At 47.2% G+C, this 11,731-nt stretch overlaps 1 protein-coding gene across 5 annotated transcripts in view; it reads right to left on the bottom strand.

Annotated features, from left to right (window-relative positions):
• Positions 1-11,731, bottom strand: part of LOC122543404 (calcitonin gene-related peptide type 1 receptor-like) — a 96,238-nt gene that overhangs the window by 33,840 nt on the left and 50,667 nt on the right. For all 5 annotated transcript variants that reach the window (XR_006310015.1, XM_043682109.1, XM_043682108.1 and 2 more), the window contains one exon: positions 4,148-4,258. Coding sequence is in view for 4 of the 5 variants with exons in the window: in XM_043682109.1 (XP_043538044.1) it covers positions 4,148-4,258 (111 nt within the window). In the remaining variant the exon portion in view is untranslated. The remainder of the gene's footprint in view (positions 1-4,147; positions 4,259-11,731) is intronic.

Below are 11,731 nucleotides of genomic sequence, written 5' to 3' on the forward strand. Positions count from 1 at the left end.
AGGTGTTCTTCTTCCTCTTTTTGCAGTTCTGGTGTACTGCAGTATGTTGTGGCCCTTTTGAACACGCTGCAGTACACCAGAACTGCAAAAAGAGGAAGAACAACACCTATACAATGTATTCGCCAAAAACGGATACCCGCGCAACTTCATCAACAAATGCCCAAGGGAAAGACAATGGAACGAGGACATGCCACAACCCAAAGGACTAGCCACACTACCATACATCAAGAGCATCTCCGAACTGGCAGCCAGACTACTGCGACCACTAGGACTCATAACAGCACACAAACCAACAGCCACTCTCAGACAACAACTCACCAGAACGAAGGACCCGATACCCAGCATGAGCAAAACTAATGTAGTGTACAAAATCCCATGCAAGGACTGCACAATACACTACATAGGACAAACAGGAAGACAGCTAACGATGAACACCAACTAGCCACGAAACGACACGACCAGCTATCCTTAGCAGCCACACACGCAGATGACAAGAACATGAATTTGACTGGGACAACACTACTATTATAGGACAAGCCAAACAGAGAACAGCCAGAGAATTCCTAGAGGCATGGCACTCATCCACAGATTCAATCAATAAGCACATCGATCTGGACCCAATATGCCGGCCACTGCAACGGACAGCTGGAACTGACAACCGGAAGCGACAGATTCAAACCACTACAAATGCCGGAGGAAACAACACAGAAGCGCTTCACAGGAGGCTCCCAAGCACTGAGGATGTCACCTAGACAGGGGACGAAACGTCTGCAACACAAATTCCCAGTTCGGCGAACAGAACCACAACATGGAAGGAAGTGTCCGGGATGATGATGAATGGAGCAAGGGGTCACGAAGGGAACAGGCCCTTTAGGATTCTGAAAAAGGAAGGGCAGGTGAGGATATGGGAGGCGGAGGGACCACCTTGGAGAAGGCAGAAATGGCAGAGAATCATCTGTTGCATTTCGAGGTTGCTGGGTTAAAAGTGTGGATGAGAGAAGGAAAGGGAAAGGTGAGACCAGGAATGTAACCTATTTCTCAGACAGAGTAGAGGGGGCCCCTGTCAATCACAGTGGTTGAGAATTCTCTGCTGAGGGGAAAGGATGATATATCAGAAGCACTTGCGTGGAAGGTGGCATCATTAGAATGGAGGCAATGCAAACAGAGGAACAAGAAGAATAGAATGGATTCCTTACAGGAAGCAGAGTGTGGGGAAATATCATTGAAATTGCCATGAGCTTGTAGTGCTCATTCATTTGGTGGTGGAATGGCAATGTCACTGAACTAGTAATTCAGCATTCCAGGGACATGGGTTCAAATCCCAACATGGCAGATCGTGAAATTTGAATTCAATGAACATTTGGAAAGTAAAAAGGCTAGTCTAATGGTAACCGTGTTGACTGTGGACTTTCAGTTGGCAACTGATAAAATAACTCATAAGCGACTGTTAGCTTAAGTTCATGGAACCAAAGGCAAATTATTGACCGGATAGGAAACTGGCTGAGCAGAAGGAGACCGAGAGTAGTGACAATGGACAAATCCTCCGACTGGCAGGACATGACTCATGGTGATCCATAGCAAACTGCATTGGGGCCTCAGCTGTTCGCTGAATTGATGAGATAGGCATATCCAAATGTGTCAAGAACATAAAACATGGGCAGCATTGTAAACAGCGTAGTTGGAAAAGCAAAACTGGCAAATGGATTTGAATGTTGGAAAATGTGCACTCATCCATTTTAGACCTACAAAGGATCAAACAGGATTCTCCCTAAATGGGGAAAAGCTAGAAACGCGGAGGAACATAGAACATAGAACATGGAACATAGAAGAATACAGCGCAGTACAGGCCCTTCGGCCCTCGATGTTGCGCCGATCCAAGCCCACCTAACCTACACTAGCCCACTAAAAGACTTGGGGATCCAGATACTTAGATCATTTAAATGTCATGACCAAGTACAAAAAAAACATTGAAAAGGTGAATGGAATACTGGTCTTTATACCTAGTGGGTTAGAATACAAGCTTTAGTTACACTTAGCCCTGGCTAGATCATGAAACAAAGATAAAGAAAGAATTGCAGATTCTGGAAATCAGAAGCAAACGCAGAAATTCCTGGAGAAACTCAGCAGCTCTGGTAGCATCTGTGCAGAGAAATCAGAGTTAACGTTTTGGGTCCAGTAACCTGTCTTCAGAATTGAGTCTGCCAGACCTTCTGAGTTTTTCCAGCAATTTCTGTTTTTGTTCCTGGTTTGATGCCACCTGCAAAACTGTGAGCAGTTCTGGGCTCCAAACCTTAGCAAAGAGAAACTGGCTTTGGAGGGAGTGTACTACAGATTCACCAGAGTGATAACTGGACTCCAACTGGGTGAAGAGATGGGGAGAGATTAAGCAAATTTTAGCTGTCATCCCTGGAATTTAGAAGGTCAAGGGATGATTTGATCAAAGATTTCAAGATATGAAGAAGAGATAGGGGAGATGGAAACACTTTCCATTTATTGTGGGTGGGGGCAGGTGTTCAGGACTGAAGGTCATAATCAAAAATTAGAGACAGACCAGTCAGGAGTGAAATTGCATTCAATCCTGGTCTCCGTGCTATAGGAAAGACGTTACTAAACTTGGAATAGTTCAGAAAAGGATGTTGCCAGGGTTGGAGGGTTTGAGTCACAGGGAGAGGCTGAATAGGCTGAGGCTGTTTCCCCTGGAATGTTGGAGATTGAGGAGTGACTTTATAGAGGTTTATAAAATCGTGAATAGCCAAGGTCTTTTTTCTCAGGGTAGGGGAGTCCAAAACTAGAGGACAGAGGTTTAAGGTGAGAGGAGAAAGATTAAAAAGGGACCTAAGGGGTAACCTTTTCATGCAGAGGGTGGTGTGTGTATGGAATGAGCTGCCAGAGGAAGTGGTGGAGGCTGGTACAATTACACATTTAAAAGATGGGTATATGAATAGGAAGGGTTTAGAGGGATATAGGCCAAATGCTGGCAGATGGGACTAGATTAGTTTGGGATATTTGGTCAGCATGGACAAGTGGGACTGAAGGGTCTGTTTCTGTGCTGTACAATTCTATGATTCTATACAGGACAGGAGGAGATTGTGATTCTCATGCTCTCATGGCGATTGTGTGAAATCAATGATTAAACTTCAAAGTGACAATGATGGGTACTTGTTACAGCTGTTAAGTTAAAAGTGGACAATGGCAGACCTATAGAGTTAGGTCACTGATCAGCCCTGATCTCACTGAATGGTGGGATAATTCAGGGAGCTAATGGTCTCCTTCTGGTCCTACATTCCAATGATCACTTCAGAATCCTTTAGGTGTTAGGGGATCGCTATTGTCTAACCAGCATGCACGGCAAAGCTGAAATCAGAAAGTTGATACGTGTATTTAATTTTTGATTATGCCCCTCAGTCCTGGACACCTGCACCCACCCACAAGTGAAAAGTAGATCAGATTCCCTACAGTGTGGAAACAGGCTCATCGGCCCAACCAGTCTACACTGACCCCCCGAAGAGTAACCCACCCAGACCCACTACCCTCTGACTAATGCACCTATCGCTATGGGGCAATGTAGCATGGCCAATTCACCTGACCTGCACATCTTTGGATTGTGGGACGAAACCAGAGCGCCCGGAGGAAACCCATGCAGACATGGGGAGAATGTGCAAACTCCACACAGACAGTCGCCCGAGGCTGGAATCGAAACTGGGACCCTGGTGCTGTGAGGCAGCAGTGCTAACCACTGAGCCACCGTGCCACCCCACCAAGTGTTTCCATCTCCCCTATCTCTTCTTCATATCTTGAAATCTTTGATCAAATCATCCCTTGGCCTATTAATTACAGGGATGACAGCTAAAATTTGTTTAATCTCTCCCCATCTCTTAACCCTTGGAGTCCAATTATCACTCTGGTGAATCTGTAGTGCACTTCCTCCAAAGCCAGTGTCTCTTTGCTAAGGTTTGGAGCCCAGAACTGCTCACAGTTTTACAGATGGCATCTCACTAGGAACAGAGTTTGTGTTTCTTTTCATTAGGAGCCTATTTGAGTATTTCCTCTTTGTGGTCATAGATCACAAAATAATGCGCTGAAGATGAAGATACGTTTGGGAGGTGGATGGGGATGGAATTAGATAAATAGCAGTTAACAGACTTGCCTGCAGGATCAAAGACTTGATAGTAATCAGGGCAATGCTGTGCAGACATCGATTTGGCAGAAGCATCGTCCCAGCACAGCCATCCATCCCAGGTACGGTTACAGTAAGAACCTGCAAAGTAGTAAAAACAGCATATCAGATGTTTACTTTCTTCTTCACTGCTTTTCTGAATGCTCCTCTGAACCTCCCTGCCTTGGTGCTCCTCAAATGTGCCATGTTGCTCACTCAGCTCTCAGCTTCAGTCTCCAATCTTGTCTCTGAGACAGAAAGCGGTGGCAGTGTGATACTGAAAGCTGTTCACACTTCACGTAGCTTGGCTCCATAGTCACCAACAATCTGCCACTTCATGTTTCAGCTGCTATGGTGAAGCTGAGTAAGAGAGTGTGGAACAACAGGAACCTGACTGAGAACACCATAGGCTGACTGTCCAGTGCAGGATTGCAGCACTGCTCCCCTGGCATGTCAGGGCAATGATTCCCACAGAGGCAGCTTCTCAAGACTTCCACCACTTAATTGCTGCTGGATCAAAGTTAGACAAGCTAACTATTCTCATGACTTCAGCACAAGAGCTGGTACTGATTTCTAGGCATGGGAATAGGGTCATCAGAAGGGATGGGGTTTGGGGTGTTAACAGCACTGGTCTCTTGCTGAAGTTATATGCTGAGCAGTGGATCATTTAAATAGTGAGTGACTGCAGAATGCTGAGATTTGATAGATTAGATTCCCTACAGTGTGGAAACAGGACCTTTGGTCCAACCAGTCCACACTGACCCTCTGAAGAGTAACCCACCCAGACCCATTTCCCTCTGACTAAAGTACCTAACACTATGGGCAATTTAGCATGGCCAATCCACACTAACCTGCACACCTTTGGTTTGTGGGAGGAAACTGGAGCACCCGGAGGAAACCCACGGGGAGAATGTGCAAACTCCACACAGACAATCGCCCGAGGCTGGAATCGAACCTGGGTCCCTGGCGCTGTGAGGCAGCAGTGCTTTCCACTGAGCCACCGTGCCACCCCCAAAGGTGCAGAGGGATCTGGGAATCCGAGTATGTGAATTGCAAAAAAGGTCAATTTGAAGGTACAAGTGACTAGGAAGGTAAGTGGAATGCTTTCATTTATTGCAGGGCTCATAGAGTATAAATGGAGGGAAGTTTTATGTCAGCTGTACAAGCCCGCAGTGAGACCGCATCTGGAGAACTATGTAGAGTTTGCTCTCCTTAGTTGAAAAGAGATATAAGTGGATTCGAGGCAGTTCAGAGGAGGTTCACTTGACTCCTTGCTGGAATGAAGGGCTTACCTTATGAAGAAAGTTGCGTCTTTACCTGTTGGAGTTTAGAAGAATGAGTGGTGATCTTATTGAAATATGGGACAGGGTGGATTCTGAAATGATGTTTCCTCTTATGAGAAAGACTAGGAGACACAGTTTAAGAATAAAACTTCCCCTTAAGAGAGCTCCTGTTTAAGACAATGATGAGGAGAATATTTTCCCCTCAGTTATTCTGTGGAATCCTCTTTCCCAGAAAACAGTGGAAGCTGAGTCTTTGAATGTATTCAAGGCTGAGTGAGGTAGATTTTTGATGGGCAAGGAATCCAAAGTTATTGGGGGGAGGCAGTTGAGCTTGTGGGACCTGAGCCCACTGTAGTATGGATGTGCCCACTCACTGTCTGAGCTGCTACTCATGATGACAATTGCTACTGCCGTCTCTTTTCTGGCAGAGAATGACAGGACCTGCTTGGTCGAGTGTTGCAGAGGAGATGCATTTCCTTGTCTAACTAGAAGAGACTGTTCCATTGAACAAGATTGAGTTTATTGCAGGTTGGCAATTCATTCCAGGTTACATTGATTAGGACAGGCCCCTGTAAAAGAGACTGAGGAAGATTTGGATGTTGGTTCTCACTCCTTTTGAGATGCTAAGTTGTTCTGTCCAGAAGACATCATCAGTCTTAACACTTACAGATCCACATAGTCATAGAGTCATAGTAATGTACAGCACGGAAACAGACCCTTCGGTCCAACCTGTCCATGCCAACCAGATATCCCAACCCAATCTAGTCCCACCTGCCAGCACCCGGCCCATATCCCTCCAAACCCTTCCCATTCAGGTGCCTTTTAAATGTTGTAATTTTACCAGCCTCCACCACTTCCTCTGGCAGCTCATTCCATACACGTACCACCCTCTGCATGAAAAAGTTGCCCCTTAGGTCTCTTTTATATCTTTCCCCTCTCACCCTAAACCTATGCCCGCTAGTTCTGGACTCCCCCACTCCAGGGAAAAGACCTTGTCTCTGTACCCCATCCATGCCCTGCATAATTTTGTAAACCTCTATAAGGTCACACCTCAGTCTCCGACGCTCCAGGGAAGACAGCCCCAGCTGCTCAGCCTCTCCCTATAGCTCAAATCTTCCAATCCTGGCAACATCCTTGTAAATCTTTTCTGAACCCTTTCAAGTTTCACAACGTCTTTCCAATAGGAAGGAGACCAGCAATCGAATATGCAGCAATCCAAATCAGCTGCAAACTTATTGAATAGCAGAACAGGCTCAAAGGGCTGAGTGGTCTTCTGCTCCCGAGTCTATGTTCCTATCCACAGTGAAAGTGGACACCCCATTGCATTAATGATGACGAGGCAACATTCAGGTCTTGGCTCGACCTCTCAACAAAATGGATGAGTGGATCCAGAAACAACAGGATCTCCTTCATTGACAAGTCACCGCTGTGCGAGCTCAGAGACACACGAGACACTTTACTCAAGCAGTAAAGCCCAGAAACCCCAGTCATATTCAGACTGCCAGAGATTCAGTGACACCATGAAATCAACAGGTCCCAGTCTCTCAGTTCACACCAATCAGAGTCATCAAAGTTTACAGTACAGAACGAGGCTATTTGGCCCATCATGTCTGTACCAGCTCCCAGAAGAGCGACCCAGCTAGACGCATTCTCCAGCCCTATCTTTGTAGCCTTCTAGCTTCATCGCTCTCAAATATATATCCAGCTCTCTTTTGAAACCTTCGGTGGAATCTGTAGTGATTGCAAAAGAGGTCAGAGTCGGAGTTCCTTGATTGGGGCTGTTAACTTGGTCTAATCAGGGAGTCCTGGCTGACAGATATAAATAGGAGAGTTAGGGGTTCTGCTCACTCTGAGAGCCGGCTCTGTGCTAGCTGGGTTAGTGTCAGGTACTACGCAACTGGACTCAAAGAGGCACCGCAGCTGGCTTTGTTGTTAGAAAACGCAGCAAGTGGAGCTTCTGACTTACAAGGTACGTCAATGGAAGTAGACACTCTCGTCAGGCTGACTGAGGTTGGGAAACACCACTCGACTGACTGAGGGCATATCCTGAACAGAGGGACTTGAGGTCAGCCCACAGCAAAACTCCAAAACAAAGCCGAACCTTGGCCAAATGGTTCAAATGTTCGTCAACAGGCCATTGTAGTCGCTGGTCCTTATTGTATGCAGACTCAGATCAGTGATCGCGAAACCAGTCTTTCTCAAAATTTGCTCTCGACTCCAACCCTTCAGTTTGCATGAGACCTCGGCCAGGCTGTGAACCTATCCTGGGGGTCCCCCACAGATTAAGGATACAACTTCAGTTCCAGTTCCTTATGAGAAGGAGCTGGCTCAGTTACCACTGGTTATAGTAAAAGGCTCAGGCCCAAGTGAGGTCCTAAGTAAATACCTAGAAGTTTTTCAGGAAGAGAGTCTGGTGCTGGGAAAAGCACAGTGGGTCAGGCAGCATCCGAGGAGCAGGAGAATCAACGTTTCAAGCCCTTCATCAGGCCCGATGTCCGAAACGTCGATTCTCCTGCTCCTCGGATGCTGCCTGACCCACTGTGCTTTTCCAGCACCACACTCTCGACTCTGATCTCCAGCATCTGCAGTCCTCACTTTCTACTAGTTTTTCAGGAAGGTCTAGGGACTATCCAAGGGGCCAAGGCCAGCCTGTATGTTGACTAGGAAGCAATTCCATGATCCTGCAAGGCATACCTGGTGCCATTTGCCCTTAAGCACAAAAGTAGAGGCAGAAATGAGAAGGGCTGGAAAGCAAAGGAATCGTCAAACCAGCGGAGTTGGTGGAATGGGTAGCCTAATAGGTTGGTTCACCTTTGGGTGGATTAGAAACAAACATTAAACTGCTTTTCACAGCTGGACAAATACCTAATCCCATGGATTACAGGATTTACATGCAGAACTGGCGGTGGGGTGGGGCTGTCCTTCACAAAACTGGATATGAGCCATGCATACCTGAAATTGCGATTCGTTGAGGATTGCCAGAAGTGTGCTCCAGTTAATACCCCTAAGGGTTTGCAGCAATATGTGAGACTGTCATTTGGGGTAGCATCAGCCTGTGCCATTTTCAAGCAGACAAGGTCACCCGCAGGTTGCCATTTATCTGGATGATGTGCCAACAATTTGGAAGACCAATAAAGAGCACTTGGAGAACTTGGACGTGGTGCTTAAATGTTTATCCTCGGCATGTGAAGGTCTTAGAGGGAAATATGTGTGTTCCAGTCACCCCAAGTAACCTACTTGGCCTATAGAGTTTACAAGACCAGCTTGCATCCATTGGAAAATAAAGTGAGGGTGATCAAAGGTGCCCTGGTTCCTACATCTGTACTGGAGCTTGGGTCTTTCCTTCAGTTGGTGAATTATTACGGAAAATTTCTATGTAAGATGCCTCCATCTTAGCACCCTTATCTTTCATGTTCACAAAGGGTCAGCCTTCGAAATGGTCTGGTAGCCGATAAGTACCCTTTTGGTAAGTGAAAAAGCAGCTATTGTCATCTAAGGTGTTGGCCCACTGCGATCCCAAGTGAGATGTGATGCCAACATGCCTCCCTGTATGGTATTGGGGTAGTGTTGGCTCACCCGTGGCCCAGCAGAGAGGAATGCCCGATAGCATATGCTTCCTGGACTTTGGCTGATGCCAAACAAAGGTCTGCCCAAAGAGAGATGGAAGGTTCGGTGGTCATCTTTGATGTGAGAAAGTTCTACCGATATCTTTACGGATGTAAATTGTAACAGTAATGGACCATGAACCCGTGCTCTGACTACTTAAAGAGGTCAGGGTTGTGCTGCACATGGCTTCAGGTCAGATTCAGCAGTAGGCTCTCATTTTAAGTGCATACAATGACAAGTTGGAACAATGTCCGGAAGACCAAGTGGCCAGAAGGTCCATACTCTCAGCTGTAAACTAGACTGTCTATCCCTCGAGCTACTGAGTCAGCCACTCAGAATCTACCTTTTAGAATCTACCTTACTAATCTGCCTCCCAGCCTCTCTGCCTTTTCTCAGAGTAACTTTGATTACCATGGCACTGTGGTTTTCCCCTGAGTCATCCACCCTTGATTCAATTGGGTTGTCCCTTAAATAGAAATCAAACATTTCAGACCTGTTAGACAGATCCAACAAATTCTGGGGTTCCGGGACCTGCAATTTCCTTTCCTTTTTGTGAATGGTCAGCCATTCCCCTGCCATCTCTGCACTCCGCCTTGCCTGCCTATCGTGATGTGGAGTGTCCACTCTCTGGTACAACTGTTCCAGAAACCTCCCTCCTTCTTGGATGATATGCAGTGAGGAGAGTCACTGCTCCAATTTGCCAGATGTTGTTCAATGACTGCTACCCTCTGGAACTTCATGCAGATGTGACAGTCCTGAATGTCTTGAGAATCGAAAACCTTCCACATTTTACCTGCCTCACACACCACAAGCTTTCCCAGAGTCCCTGCCATTTTTCCTGGCATGCTGTGGAGGCTCTGCTGTTTCTAAGCTCTTCTTGCTCTCTATTTTTGCGCAGAGGAGGAGGGAGGGAAGGAAACACTCCAGTAATATAATATTTGCGGTTTCACTGTTCTTTCACTGGGTCCTCCATCACTTCGGAGCCAACTTCTCCTAGAATCCTCCTCTGTCACTTCTCACAACAGCCTCCTGTTCCTCCCATTCTCAATCTTCAGTGTAGAGAGATCAACAGTACTCACGGGGAAAGTCAAATTCCAGAAATATTAGCAGAGCATTTGAACCACATCTTCCAATGGCTTTCATTCATCAATGAACAACAGGGTGCCATTAGAGACCATCAAATGCTCACTTGATGACCTGTCAAGACTGTCAGAAATGACAATGCCAATGAACTCCAACCTAGTCGAAACTTTGTAGGGACTGATCTGATCCTAGATGAGGCCTAAAAGACCATACAATGCTACAATACAGACAAGTGTCATACATACCCACTGCCCCACCCAGCCCCTCAGTGTGAGAGGACAGTGTGATAACCCACTGCCCCACCCAGTCCCTCAGTGTGAAAGGACAGCGTGATAACCCACTGTCCCACCCAGTCCCTCAGTTTGAAAGGGCAATGTGATAACCCACTGTACCACCCAGTCCCTCAGTGTGAAAGGACAGTGATAACCCACTGTCCCACCCAGTCCCTCAGTGTGAAAGGATAGTGTGATAACCCACTGTCCCACCCAGTCCCTCAGTGTGAAAGGACAATGTGATAACCCACTGTACCACCCAGTCCCTCAGTGTGAAAGGACAATGTCATAACCCACTGTCCCACCCAGTCCCTCAGTGTGAAAGGACAATGTGATAACCCACTGTCCCACCAGGTCCCTCAGTGTGAAAGGACAGTGTGATAACCCACTGTCCCACCCAGTCCCTTAGTGTGAGAGGACAGTGTGATAACCCACTGTCCCACCCAGTCCCTCAGTGTGAAAGGACAGCGTGATAATCCACTGTCCCACCCAGTCCCTCAGTGTCAAAGGACAGTGATAACCCACTGTTCCACCTAGTCCCTCAGTGTGAGAGGACACTGTGATAACCCACTGTCCCACCCAGTCCCTCAGTGTGAAAGGACAGTGTGATAACCCACTGTCCCACCCCACTGTCCCACCCAGTCCCTCAGTGTGAAAGGACAGTGTGATAACCCACTGTCCCACCCAGTCCCTCAGTGTGAAAGGACAGTGTGATAACCCACTGTACCACCCAGCCCCTCAGTGTGAGAGGACAGTGTGATAACCCACTGTACCACCCAGTCCCTCAGTGTGAAAGGACAGCGTGATAACCCACTGTCCCACCCAGTCCCTCAGTGTGAGAGGACAGTGTGATAACCCACTGTACCACCCAATCACTCAGTGTGAAAGGACAGTGTGATAACCCACTGTACCACCCAATCACTCAGTGTGAAAGGACAGTGTGATAACCCACTGTACCACCCAATCACTCAGTGTGAAAGGACAGTGTGATAACCCACTGTACCACCCAATCACTCAGTGTGAAAGGACAGTGTGATAACCCACTGTACCACCCAGTCCCTCAGTGTGAAAGGACAGCGTGATAACCCACTGTCCCACCCAGTCCCTCAGTGTGAGAGGACAGTGTGATAACCCACTGTACCACCCAATCACTCAGTGTGAAAGGACAGTGTGATAACCCACTGTCCCACACAGTCCCTCAGTGTGAAAGGACAGTGAGATAACCCACTGTCCCACCCAGTCCCTCAGTGTGAGAGGACAGTGTGATAACCCACTGTCCCACACAGTCCCTCAGTGTGAAAGGACAGTGATAACCCACTATCCCACCCAGT

This window comes from Chiloscyllium plagiosum, chromosome 43 (assembly GCF_004010195.1).
Source record: "Chiloscyllium plagiosum isolate BGI_BamShark_2017 chromosome 43, ASM401019v2, whole genome shotgun sequence".
NCBI classification, from domain to species: domain Eukaryota; kingdom Metazoa; phylum Chordata; class Chondrichthyes; order Orectolobiformes; family Hemiscylliidae; genus Chiloscyllium; species Chiloscyllium plagiosum.